The 14,572-nt window shown below is 45.5% G+C and overlaps 1 protein-coding gene across 3 annotated transcripts in view; it reads left to right on the forward strand.

The window, feature by feature from the left end:
* RNF207 (ring finger protein 207) overlaps nucleotides 1–14,572 on the forward strand; it is a 1,212,833-nt gene that overhangs the window by 811,312 nt on the left and 386,949 nt on the right. For all 3 annotated transcript variants that reach the window (XM_069610286.1, XM_069610287.1, XM_069610288.1), the window contains one exon: nucleotides 11,989–12,110. In XM_069610286.1, coding sequence (XP_069466387.1) covers nucleotides 11,989–12,110 — 122 coding nt within the window. The remainder of the gene's footprint in view (nucleotides 1–11,988; nucleotides 12,111–14,572) is intronic.

The raw sequence follows: 14,572 nt of genomic DNA on the forward strand, positions 1-14,572 counted from the left end.
CTAAGTAGCGGTAATGAGGAGAATAGGCAATGGTATCTAGGCCAACTCTGAGCTGTACACGAGTGGTATTCTTGTTGGTAAATCTCATTGCCTTTGTTTTTTCCAGATTAATTTTGAGGCCGTTCCTCTCGGCGTATTCCCACAGAGCGGTGGCCGACCTTCGAAGCCCACTAACAGTGTGGTCTAGTATGACCAGGTCGTCCGCGTAGGCCAGAACAGGGCAGATGGAGTCTCCTATTTTCGGTGGACAATTTGTCGCAGCCCTAATGGCCTCCGGGATGTCATATACGAACATATTATAGATCAGCGGGGCCATGACACAACCTTGTTTGACTCCCCTATTTTGTAGCACGCTTCTCGTAGTGTGTCCTTCCTGATCTAATTTTACTTTAGCAGATGTGTTCTGGTGGAGTAATCTGAGATAATAGGTCAGGCCCTCCGGGCAACCCATTTCTTTTAACTTCCGCCAGAGAACCTCTCTGGGAATGGAGTCAAATTCCGCCGAAAAGTCTATATAGAGGGCATATAGTGGAGGTTGCCCTCCTGATCTGGCTCGTGTTCTTAAAAGATCCAGAACCATAATGTTGTGGGCCGTAGAATACCCCTGCCCAAAAAGCCACTCTGGAATTTGCAGAGTATGCCAGATTGCTCTACCCAGTGCTGCAGCTCCTTTAAGAGGAGAGAGGCAAATATTTTGCCTGTGACATCCAGCATTGAGAGCAGTCTATAATTGCTAGGATCCACTCGATCACCCTTTTTGAAGACTGGTATGAGCACCGCTGTTTGCCAGGATCGGGGTATTCTCCCTTCTTTTAGGATCTTATTGAACATTATAACTAACAGGGATGCCCAGAATTCAGGATGCGCCTTCAACACAATATTTGCTATGCCATTAGGGCCCGGGGCTGGGGAGGATTTTAAGTCTGAGATTGTGTTCAGCACCATTTGATATGTCACATTAAATTGAGGGTTTAACGGCCTATTAATCAGTGTATGGGGATCCTCTGCGTCTGCCTTGGAATTCCTATTTTCAAGGAAGGCTATCCATGTTTCCGCTTTAATAGGGTTAGCTAGTTTATCTTGTACAGTACCTCGCGCATCACCCAGCAGAGCCCAGATATTACGCGTTTTACCTGTACAGATCGTGTTTACCAATCTTTGCCAGGCCGTGATTTTGTCTAATTTCCGTTTAGCCTTGATCATAGCTCTATATTTGTTTTTAACACTCCTGACCTTAATAAAATATATTGCTGAAGGATAGGCTTGTCTCTTGGCCAGCCGGAGTTCCGCTCTACGCTCTCTCTTCAGGTTTCTTATAGCTATGTCAAAGGGTGGCTTTTCCCTACCACAGCTAATCATAGACCCCGTACGATAGACCGCATGTTTCTTAGCAAAGGAACAGATCCAGTGTTCAATGGCGTCGCTCGACATCTCCTGGAAGTTCGATAGTAAGTTTAGATCAATGTTACCCGTAGCTGCCACCGCAAGAGCGACATTTTTATCTGACCAGCTGATCCTAGTACCTGCTTTATTTGGCACGATGTTACCCATGTTGATACTAGGATGGGCTTTTGTCCCAATGTTCAATTTGCATATGAGTGTAGCATGATCACTCCACTTGTTAGGGGTTATTTGCATATCCTCCACTATCTCATACAGACTAGGGGAAACAAAAATATAGTCTATGGTACTTCTTGAGATGCCATTGGACCAGGTATAATTACCTGGAGAGTCGCTCACAGTTTTACCATTAAGCATTTCAATATCCCACAGATCAAACAAATGTTTCCATCCTTGGCCTTCGGGATCATTTTTTTTGGTGTGTTGCAAATAATTTTTAATTTTTAACTTAGGGTTATAGGACTTCCCTATGTTACCACTCATATAGCAATTGAAGTCTCCAACCACTATTACCCCAGTGTTCCCACATTTTAGTAGCCAGGTAGCCAATAGATTTTGTAAGGCCTCCTGGAGTTGTTCACTTATTAGAGCACCCGGGGGATTATATAGACTAACTAGTAGCAAGTGATCCATTCCTGTCTGGTTATTATAGTCGATCTCAACTGCCATCAAATTACTGGGACAGTCAGTTTTCACTAATTTAGAACAAAACCTGTTAGCCACCCCTATGATAAGTCCACCATAGTGTCTTCCCTTTGTACCTTTATTGGCTGCCCTTTGATAAATGACAAAGCCATCCAGAATCAATGGCTCCATGGCCCAAGTTTCTTGAAGGCAAAAACAGCTATGTTTATCTAAGATTTTAATAGAGCCCTCAGCTGACAACAAGTGAGCAAAACCCCTACAATTCCAGGACAGAATAGACATATCTCATTGCTTTAGCAGCACTTCAGGTAGTGAATCTGCAATCCATTTTAATGCTTGTTGTATGTCTGTGATGTCCACTTTTTTCCCTTCAGAGAAATTGGGGCGGGGGTTGGTTTCAGCTGTCAGATCTATCTTAGCGGGCAGTTGTCTTAGATCTGGTTCATTGAGATCAGCATCAACCTCCACATCAACCGCCTTCAGTTCGGTCTTATAGTTCCTTAACAATGTCGCGGTAGATAGGAACTTGCAATGCAATGCTGAGACCTGAGGATTAGGGCCTTTTAGTGGTTCCACGAATTGGAAATCGTCAGACTTAAGGACCCTCAGTTGTGGCACATAGCTCAGTCTAGTTAACAGTTCTGAGCGAGAGAGCCATTTTGAGTTTTCACTTAGATACAAATTCTTTATAAGACATATACGATTTCCTTCCATGGTAGGTGTAGATTCAGTGGGATGAGTTATGATAGCAGTTGCTGATAACTCTAATGGACTCCCGATATTGTCCTTGTCCACCATCTCCGGCTCTTCCCTCAGATTCTCCTCCTCACATATATCCTCCGCCTCCTTAGGCTCAGTCATTTTTTCTCTATCAGAAATTAGCCAACTAGTCAAGCAGCCCTCACCACAGTTCTTCCTTTTCTTTGCTCTGGCTGCCCGTTTTTTGGCTTTCTTTGAGGGATGTCCCGTGGAATCCTTAACAGACTTGGAGATGGCCATTTCTTTAGCTCTTTTAATCCCCGCTGCTCTTCTGGCCATTCTGCGTTGCTTACGCGAGAAGAATGGTTCTTCGGTTTCTTTGTCTGTCACCATCCCCGGGCTTTGTAGCTCTTCAGAATGATGTTCTTCACTTATGTCCGCCAGTTTTATGGCTTCTGATAGATTGGACTCTGCTGATTGATCAACTTCAGCAGTACCCTTTACTTTCTCTCTCGTGGCCATCTCAAAGGTTAGGGCATTTGAATTATCCAGAATTCTCCCCGTCATTTTCAGTAAAACCTTAAGGGCGAATTGCAGTGATGCAACTGAGGACTGGATCTCAGCAATCTCTGTTGCTCCCGGATAGGTATCAGCCAGGCATTCAGTTTCGGCTATGGATCTATCTTCCATAGAAGCCATCGCCAAATTTGGGGATGCTGATAGTCTGCCCATGCATTCAACTGGAGTGGGAGATACTAATGGAGTATTTCTCTGCTTGTTAGCAATGGTGCGGTCCATGTTGGTAGGTATCGATCCCGGGGCAGGGGTCATTTTCCTTTGAATATTAAGACATAGTTCCAATAGTGAATTGTTGTCAATGTCATAGTAATAAGAGGCACATAGGGATCCTTCATTAATGGGCACGAGAACCAAGGCTTCCTCAATCGTGGTAGAATTCGTTTCAGGAAGTGGGTTTTGTGGAAAAAACTCAGTGATCCTTCCCTGGTCTACGGGTATTTCATTCTTAGCTTTCTTTCTGGGTTTTGCCCGCACAGTAGGATTGTTCGAGGGACTCTTAGCAGTCTCCATTCCCTTGGATCCTCTAAGATTATACTTTGACTGTGTAGATCTCTTCTTCGGAGGCATACGGGTTTTCTCAAATTAGCGCCCTCCGCACTTAGATATCGCAAGGGACAATATTGCGACAAGGTATGGTGACTGCCGGAGAAAGATTATCAACCCCTTCGCCCCCGAGAAAATGGGGATGGATTGGCCTCCGTTATCCAGACAGTCCCTCTCACCTGGGGCCAGAGAGAATACTCAGCACCCCCAGTAGCACAACACGCCCAGGATCAAAGGCCTAGGCCCGCAGTCTCCTGAGCGTATGGTCTTGAGGCCCGATTGCGTATTTAGGGCAACACTGGCCCCAGTACTCAAAAAAATGGTATCAAGGTATGGATATGGGAGCCAACAAAACTCCCACGAAAGCCCCACTGATCAAGGTAGGTGGGAGTTTGCGCTCGGCTAGAGGTTAATGGGGCGCAAATACTCTGCACCAGATTGTTACATTAACACAGTTAGCACTCTGGTTTTACTGTGCTGACAAACGCAAGCATGGCGCCCAATGAACCTCAATGCTGGCTATATGAGGATCAGATGCGGAGAGCGTAAGGTGTAGCCCAGGGATATGCCTCACAGCTCACCACTCACCTCCAATGATCACAGCAAAGCCCTCAAGATGCTGTATCACCATGATCCATGTTCCATATGTATGGAAGTCGGCAGGAGAGAGCACGGTACCTCACCTCCTTAATCCGCTCCGGGACTCCCCTCGCTGGATACGTGGTCACCGTCCCCGTCCTTTTGCCTCTCCGCCTCTTTCGCCTATACAGCGGCTCCCGTAGGCGTGGGGGGACCGAGGACCACGCAGTGACTCCTCATGCAGTCACTTGTCTGCTGCCACGGGCTTCGGGAGCCCCCGTGCCGAACCAGCCGCACCTCCGCACCTCCTTCACTCCACCGCCGCTCTTCGTTCCGTTAGAGGAAAGGACCCAGCGGCGTGAGGGAACGTGCGTACTCGAACAAGGAAATTGTGTCAAGCCGCACCTCGTATCGCGCTCAGCGTGTACAGTGCTGCGCTGCGTTGTGAGAGGCTGCTTCCGACGCTTCCTTCCTTATTTAAGTAAGGGAGGGTTTGGGGGGGCGATAAAAAAAAGGAGTTTTTGGCGATGAAAAGTCCCACGATGTAAAATCATTCAGCAAAATAACGTAGAACTTCATCCAGCCACCGTGCACGCCCCAAAAGACACGTACCCCGCTCGCGCCAAGCCCATCAGGTGTAAAACTCCCTGCGCACCCCTCGGAATACATGTACCCCGCTCGCGCCAGCGAAAATGCATGTAAAACTCCCTGTGCATGCCCCAAAATACACGTACCCCGCTCGCGCCAGGTAAATTGCGTAGAAAAAGCACCCCCCTTTGGCATGGGCTGCCTGTGGGGCATGCCCAGGGTGGATGGCCTGTCTGTGGGGCATGGGGAGGGTGAGTGGGCTTCCTGTGGGGCATGCCCAGGGTGGATGGGGTGCCTCCGTGAATTTCAGGGTGCGCAGGAAGTTTCACACGCGACCGGCCTTGGGCGAGCGGGGGAACGTGTATTTCGGGGGTGCACGGGAAGTTTCACATGTGACAGGCCTTGGGCGAGCGGGGAACATGTATTTCGGGGGTGCGCGGGAAGTTTCACACGCGACAGACCTTGGGCGAGTGGGGAACGTGTATCTCAGGGGTGCGCAGGAAGTTTCACACGCGATTTGGCATTGTGGGCCCTTCCGGTTGTGCGGTTTTCCAGTTACTGATAACACGAGGTGAGCCAAAACTTGTACTTTTCCGCTCCATGACGTGGACATTATAATTTAATTCCATTGTGATTGATCACGGGTAGTGTATTTCGTCGTAGCTCCACATTTCAGCATCCCATCCTTGTCGCGACTTGTAGTATTAGGGGTCATAAGTGATGGAAAAGATTCAGTCACGATCCAGGAGTCAGCGGTGTGAACAAATGAGTACTTTATTTTAAGTTAGAGGGTAATTGATTGATTGATTGATATTTTATTTCTACCGTACTCATACACAAGTGTTTCAGAGCGCGACAAGGCAAGGGAGGGGAACAGGGGGAGAACAAAACAGCGATTTTACTAGGCCCAGTGACATTGAGAACGCGCAAGTGCATGGGAGAGGGGGGAGGGGAAAAGTGCATGGCAGAGGAGAAACAGAATAAATAACAATAAATAAATAATAAAGGCAACAAACAGTGGTAATGCAGCTAGCAATTTGCACGTGCTAGGTTTAAAGCAGCAGACAGGGTAGGTCTGATAAGTGCAGGAAGAAAAAGGGGGGGCTGTATGGGTACAGATACAGACCCCAGTGCAAGCGGTGGCCCGGAGGCAGTGCGGGAGGGTGGCAGGATGAGCAGGTACCTGGGCCCAAAAGACAGAGGGTGGCCAGGTGCACAGTGCCAAGAGAGAACAAATGAGGAGGGGAGAGGGGGAGCGAAGGCAGAAGAAAAGAGGAAGGTCTTGAGGTGCTTCCGGAACCGGAGCTTGTTCTCCTCAGGTTTTACAGTGGCAGCGAGGCTGTTCCAGAGGGAGACCGCAGCCGAAGACAGAGATCTACCCCCAGCTCGTTTCTTAGAAAAACGACAGACCCTGAGGGAGTTGGAGGTAGAGGAGCGAAGAGCTCGAGAGGGGAGGTATTTGCAGAGGGATAGCGGAAGGTATTTTGGACCCAGGCCCCAGAAAGCCTTGTGGACAATGCAGAGGGTTTTGAATGTAATCCTTGCATCCACTGGGAGCCAGTGGAGAGATTTCAGAGCTGGAGAGATACGATCCCTGGGCTTGAGGCCAAGGACAAGTCTTGCAGTCCTGTTCTGGATTAGTTGCAGAGGGCAGAGAGTAGAGGCAGGTAGATTTAGAAAGAGGCTGTTACAATAGTCCAAGCTAGAGAGAACCAGAGCTTGAGATACCATGAGCTTCTGGGGGAAGGAGAGGAAAGGCAGAGTACCTCTGAGGAGGTGCAGTCGGAAATTTGACTTTTTAGAGACCTCAGAGATGTGGGCGGAGAAGGAAAGGGTGGAGTCAAAGATGACCCTGAGGTTCTTAGCCTCGCAGGTGGGGGTAGGAGGAGGGCCAAGGGAGGCCGGCCAGAGAGTGAGGGGAAAGGATGGTGAAGGTGTGCCGATGAGGAGGATCTCCGTCTTGCTGGTATTCAGACAAAGATCATTGGCGGCACACCAATCTTGAATGGCAGTTAGGCAATCAGAGATGAGAGAGGGAGAGGAGGTGGCAGAGGACAGCCTGAAAATGAGTTGAGTGAGTTGAGTGTCGTCAGCGTAGCACTGGAAATTTGAGCAGAAAATGACAATGCAGGGCGAGGGGTTAGACCCCTGGGCAACACCACAGGTAGAGAGGAAGATATATGAAAGGAAGGACCCAAGTGGGACCTGGGAGGGTCGATCTGAGAGGAAAGAGGTCAGCCAGGCCAGAGCCTGATCAGTGATACCCAGGTTTTCACGGAGACAGTTGAGCAGGATGGTATGGTTGACCATGTCGAAGGCAGAAGAGAGATCGAGGAGGATGAGGACAGATGGAATGTTAGAGTCAAGGTTGGTGAGCAGATCTTCATGGATGTTTAGGAGAGCAGTTTCCGTGCTTCTGGCATCTCTGAAGCCAGACTGGTGGTCATGGAGACAGCCAACAGAATTGGAATGAAGGTTAAGCTGAGAGAGGGCCAACTTTTCCAGGAGTTTGCCTAGAAAGGGAGTAATGGAAATTGGGCGATAGTTAGCTGGACAAGAAGGATCAGCTGTGGGTTTCTTGAGAAGAGGATGCACAAAGGAGTGCTTCAGAGGGCAGGGGAAGGATCCAGAGGCAAAGAAGTGGTTGCAAAAATCAGCAAGGGCCGGAGCGAGGGTGTCAATGTGCTCCTTGATGGTTTTAGAGGAACAGGGATGAACCTGTTTTGAAGAGGCTTTCATAGATTGGACTTGTCTAGCAACCTCGTCAGGGGTGAAAAGAGGAAAGGACGAGAAGGATGATGGGAGGGTGGCTAAAGGAGGGTCAGCAAGCACAGATTGAGAGGGAAGAGGAGGAGTGTGGGTGGAGAGGGTGGACAGGATGTCCTGGGTTTTTGAAATGAAGTGAGAGGCAAGGGCATTGAAAGAGCCTGGGAGGCAACAGGAGGGGTAGAGACTGCAGCAGGGTTGGCCAGCTCCTTGCAGATTTTAAAGGGTTTGGCCGAGTTGTTAGATGCCGCAGAGACACGAGCTTGAATGTGGACTCTCTTCTTGGTGAAGACAGAGAGTCGGTATTGCCTTTGCAGCAGGCGACAGGCCAGTTTGTCAGAGGATGAACATGAAGTCCTCCATTTCTCTCAGCTGCCCTACACTTACGTTTAAGTGTAGCTAGGTCACAGTCATACCAGGAATTGCACTTGGCTTTGGACTTCAAACGGATCCTCATGACAGGGGCAAGAGCATCAAGCATATCAGAAATTGAAGAGTAGAGCAGAGACAGGGCTGTATCAGGATGAGAGACAGCCAAAGGTGAGGGGGGGAGAGAAAGTGGCGGCAAAAGCCTCAACTGACACAGGCTTCATGGGCCGGATGTCCGAGAAGGTAGGTGGCAGTGTTGGGGTAGGCTTGGCTTGGGGGAAGAGAGGGAGAGATGAGAGGAGGGAGTGATAGCTCCAGGAGAGAGGAGTGGTCAGAGGGATGGAGAGGGGGAGGTCAGAGGAGATCAAGACATTGAGTGTGTGCCCTGCAGAGTGAGTCGGGCCAGAGGGGAGGATGGACAGGGACAGGGAGTTGCAGAGGTCACGGAAGAGTACAGAGGAGGAGCAAGGAGAGTCTAAATGTATATTTAGGTCACCGAGGAGGAGGAGTTGAGTGGTAGAGGCCAGGAGGGAGGAGGAGAGGTCTGCCCACTCAGAGAGAGAAATGAGGTGATTTGACCAGGAGGCCGGTAGATGGTAATCACAGTAAGAGAATGGGTAGGCGAGAGAGAGAGCCTACAGACAAGGCATTTAAAAGAGAAGTAGGTCTGAGTGGGAATGACAGAGGCAGGAATCCACTCAGGAAAGATCAGGGCTACCCCCCCACCGGACCGGGAGGATCGGGGTGCTGAGAGGATCTTGTAGCCATCAGGGAGGAGAGTGTCAAAGCTCGTGACAGAGCTGGCCGTGAACCATGTCTCGGTAAGACCAAGGACATCAAGGTCTAGTTCTTCAAGGAGGTGGCAGATGTCAGAGGAGTGTTTGACGGCAGAGCGAGAGTTGAGAGTGGCAATATGAAGAAGGTTGCCAGCCTTAAAGACCTTCCGGGGAGGGGTACAGATCAGAGGTACGCCCTGTGGAGGAGAAAGAGCCCTCGCAGGGGCAGAGGAGGCATGAATGGCATGAAACACAGGGGAAAGCCATGGTGCAAGCCTCCTTCAATCAGCTATTCCCATCCTCAAGTGCCAGCCGTCATTCCTGGAACTGCAGAGGCATCCAGGTTCCAGACCACCCCAACATTCCCTGGCCTACATTGCCTAGGCAACGTAAGCCAGCATTACATTACAGGAACGGAATGCCACCAGACTCATATGAAACGTTACACAAAATCGTCACTTATACACAACTTCAGCAGTGAATAAACTTCAGTGAATGGATTTCAGAGGCCTTAGTAATTGCATTTTGGACAGTATACCATTAAGATGGGCGAAACGTTGAACAGAATGACACCAGACCCATGTCTGTAGGATATACAATGACCCCAATTTAAAGTGTTACAAAAAAACAAAATAAGTTGCACAAAATCATCACTTATACACAAATTCATCAGTGAATAAACTTCAAAAGCCTTAGGAATTGCAGATTTGGACAGCATACCATTAATGTGGGCTAAATGTGGAACTGAATAACACCAGAACCATGTATGTAGGGCATACGATGACCCCAATTTCAAGCGTCACAAAATTCTGTTACATAAAAATGTTACATGAAATTGTTATTTATGATTTTATATTATAGGGTAGATTAAAATGGTTTCAAAAAAGGTAGCAGGCGCTCCTCTCCAGAAAGAACACGGCATGATAACCTGTTCTGTGGTTTTTTTCCCACTTTTTTTATGAGAGTTTGCAGCACATGCTTTTTGCTCACTGTACCTTTCAGAGATGGGAAATATCCATTTGCATATCAGTCTTTGTCCCGCCCATATGGGCAGTGCAGCACCGAAATGCTATGGCAATTCCCTTCTGAACAAGAGTACCAACAGCAACCCCATACACATATTTCAGCCTTGTTGGGCCTCATCAGTGAGGTGGAGCTGTGCCTCTGAGCACAGTGAGCAGGGAGTCCACGTCTGAGTTCCCCCAGGTAACTCAGGGTGACTAACCCCATATTCCTTGCAAATATTTTAAAAAAGGTAGCATGCACTCCTCTCCACAAAGAACACTGCATTATAACTTGTTCTGTGTTTTTTCCCCACTTTTTTATGAGAGTTTGCAGCACTAACTTTTTGCTCACTGTGCCTTTTACAGATGGGAAATACCCATTTGTCTATCAGTCTTTGCGCTATGGCAATTCCCTTCTGAACAAGAGTACCAAAAGCAACTCCATGCACATGTTTCAGCATTGTTGGGCCTTATCAGTGAGGTGGAGCGGTGCCTATCTGAGCACAGTGAGCAAGGAGTCCATCTCTGGGTTCCCCCAAGTAACTCAGGGTGACCAACCCCAAATACCTTGCATATATTTCAAAAAAGGTAGCAGGCACTCCGCTCCAGAAAGAACACGGCATGATAACCTGTTCTGTGTTTTTTTCCCACTGTTAAACTAAAAAGAAGAATAGTATAATTGAACATGCCACTCAAATAATATTACACTAATGTTCCCGAACAACTACAAATGTAAATGCAAACAAATGATTTAAATAATTCAAAAGCACCCCCATCAGAATTAAATGAAAAAAAAGTATCATATGATTTAGATTAAACCGCTAGTGTACAGGTATGATACTTCAGTGTTAAACCTAATTTACATTTTGGCACCTCCCCACTTTCTGTTTTTAATCCTTTTAGATCGAGGCAAGGGCCATTTTATCCATTGAAGCAGTAACCCTTCCCAGATGTCTGTAAGGCTATTAGCATGTGGAGATGTGCACCTAAAAAGTGAACGTTTTTTATTGTTCTGAATTGGAAAAAATTAGCACACTCAAGTAGCTTGTAATGTTAATTTAATGAACATGGAACTAGAAACAATAAACGTTACACAGGTTGAGTTTTATTGAAGTTTGTACGTTTGAAGAATTGAACTACATTTACTCTTCTCTGCTTTCACACAGCTGAAAACAATTGTTTTTGTTTTGCTTATTGGGACACTATTGGGAATGTTTGGAATGAGGTTTCGAGCATTCTGATTGGCTTAGAGGAGGAGAAATAATGAAATTAATATTCAAATTAGTATTATACATTTTTTATTTTTCAATATGACACTGTATTTTGCATTGGGAAAATCACCCATTCCCATTGGAACATTGATTTTCCGAATTTCTATTTTATCAGAATCAACAAGAAATTGTGCAAAGTTCTAGTTGTTATTAGAAAAGCATCAAACACTATAATTGTACATACTGTTACATTGCCGCATGCACCATTGATATAATGATGTTTTACAAAAATATGAGACCTCGACAATGCTAATTCTTTTAATAGCGATACTCTGGATAGCTTGGGCTTCATCAGCAATAGTCACAAACATGAATGTGCACTGCAGTCTTCTAATCTGAGGGACAATCCAATACATGAATGCCACGATTCACATAGTTTGTATTATACGTGTAAATGCATTCACAAAACTATGCAGGATGCATGATGCTTAAAAATTGCTGCAGGTATAAGAAAATGTACTTGAAGATGGTGGCACTCTATCTGTGCACATGCACATATGGTATTGGATGGGTGGGAAGGGGATATACCTCCAATTCCCCAATGTACATATGCATAAATGCACCCGTCTAGAGGAGAGGCCATCAATAGCAAATGCAAATACGATTACGAACCTGCAAGCCCACAAAGTGCATGGATATTTACAAAAAGGACTGCATCTGTACCCTTTTTCCCATTGGTGCCAAGTTGGCCTGCTCTAATATAGAAGAAGCGTTTCAAATGTAGTTGTGAATTGGGCCCTAAGTCTTTTCTTTTTGTCTTCTTTTCAGATCAACTCAGAATATGGCACCGAATTTGCCCGCTGCTTGGAGCCTTTGCTGTTCCTAAACACCCGCAGGCCCGCAGGGGTTAACGTCAACTGCAGTGGTCCAGGCATAAATAGTGGAAACATGTAAGCGAGGCACAAAGGAGTACAATTGTGTTGCCTTTCATGCAGTCTATGCCGCTGAAGTTGTTTACTAGTTCCCTCTGAAATTTGGAACCACTAAGCAGTTTAACTTCACGCCCACATGCACATTGATCTTGTATTTTGAAACCACATGAAAAGTACCTCTATAAATGTATCTTATTTAAAAAAAATATATTATTTGCCAAATATTAATACCATGTATCTTTCCGTAGTGTGCCTAGACTAAACTTGTCTGCTTTCATTGTTTTTTGTAGCTCTTTCAAACTCGGTGTTACACTTTTGCATATATGTGTATATGACAGATCGATGATGTCAATTACGTTACATGACATAACTTACAAACTTTGAAAGAAGGTGGCATCCCTTGTGAAAACTGACATTTGCAGAAAAAGAGAAGTGACACAATTCATGTGCAGCAATACTGAAAAATGAAATATCAAAGCAGTACTCTGTTTTTGTATGGTACCTTACGTGAACATTTTAAGGCATAGTTGTTTTCTGCTTGCATAAACACAGTTAGAGGAAACTAAAGAAGGGGCAGCCAGCCCTTTGCACACATGTGTGTGAACCTCTTCAGTTAATGTCTCCCCACATGGACCTTATTAACATGGTACAGTTTGCCTTCAACCTCTGTTCTGTTCCTTATTTCAGACTGTCACTCCGCCTTATTGGTTAACAGTTGTGTAACATTATGCTGTATTTGTAAAGTGATTCACCCTGCAATAGAATGACCATGTGGCACTGATGGCTGTCAGGGTGGGCAAGACGTGTTCTTCCACATGTTATCATCAGGGAAGTTCCAGAGGAGGCGTGCTTGATATTTTAATACAAGCTGTAATGGCAGTTTGCAGTCCCAACCTATCGTCCAGTTTATAGACTTGGCTCTAGTGCTGCCCTTCTATCATCAGTTTATCAAAGTAAATAACTCTGTAAGATATACTTACGGTAGGGTATTCCGCCATATTATAATGTAACATTGTATGACGGGCAGTCTGCCTATATTTCCTATAAAGGTTAAGGGGTTGCTGTATATAATATATATTTCAAGGAACCTACATCCAATTCTGCACAAAGATAGTCAGCGGTAATCTTCCTGGAAATCCATACAATCTTTTTAGAGTGTAACTTTCAGGTTTTTTAAGATCAGTTAATTCATCAGTTGACCATATCTCTGATACATACATTATACACTGGGCACTGTTCTCATCTGATATATCTGTCTTAATGATTCTTGCTATATCTCGAGTTATACCCAGCAAATGATAATACAGTTGCAAGTTGTCTCATTACTCTCCAAACATTGTAGATTATGTAAATGCCAATTTAACTTTAAATCAGTAATCACCCCTAAATGTTGTAGGAAACAACTTCTTCTGAATTATAACCCTTTAGGTTCCATGTAAAGCTTTTAACTCCCTTCTTATTACTACTGAGATTAAAACTCATAATCTTAGTTGTAGCTGTATTAATAACAAGGGAGTTGACTTGTGCACAGTTAAGAAGTTGTTCCAGTTGTTTGTGTAGTCCCTTAGGTGTTATATTAAGAATCATCAGATCATTAGCGTATCCAAGCCACTGGATTTTAACAGTACCCAGTTTAGGGGAATACACACGATCTGAGGTGAGTTTGTCATAGCAGCCAGAACTTAAATACAATAGGGGCCTTGACGCATCGCTGATTGGCTCCTTTATAGGTAGATATTGAATGAGATGTCATCCCTGATTATATCTTACAGTAACTGTTCTATTATCGTGCAGTGCCATTATCATTATGAGTAATCCCGAAGGAATTCCCCATGCATCCAATTTTTACCATAAGATGTTACGATTAACCGTGTGAAAAGTGGCACTGAAGTCTACAAAGGCTGCGTAGACAGGCTGGTTCTAGGTATGCCTAACGTGCTCTATGACACTCACTAAAGCCATGATGATATGCAGGGTGCAGTAGTCTTTTCTGAAGTCTATTTGGTTAAAGGGTGTAATATCATGCTCATCTAGCCACTCAGTCAGTTCTTTTTAAAAGAACACAAATTAAGATCTTTGCAGGGCCATCCAGCATGGCTAATATCCTATAACTCTTAGGTTCATTTATACAGTCTCACTTGTACTGAGGGACAATTATAGTCTAGTGGCCAGTTCATTTGTGACACTGATGTGTTTTTATCAATTTACAGAGTTTACTACCCATGGGTTGCAGCATTTTTACTCATGAATAAATTGCAAATGCCAACTGGTCCTGGCGCTCTTGAGTTACTAATTGCTCGTACTATCTTCCTAAATTGTTCCACATTTCCCTAATATAGCCAAGTAACCATACCAACACCTTGTCTTAGTTCTACAGTTGTTTTAGAGAGGTACTGTGTCCACATATTTTTGGATACTGGTCCAATTAGCAGAGGACCAATTCTATTCCATTTGCTCAGTGCCAGAATGTCTGTGTTATT

This window comes from Ambystoma mexicanum, chromosome 8, assembly GCF_040938575.1.
Source record: "Ambystoma mexicanum isolate Mex_15411 chromosome 8, UKY_AmexF1_1, whole genome shotgun sequence".
NCBI classification, from domain to species: Eukaryota; Metazoa; Chordata; class Amphibia; order Caudata; family Ambystomatidae; genus Ambystoma; species Ambystoma mexicanum.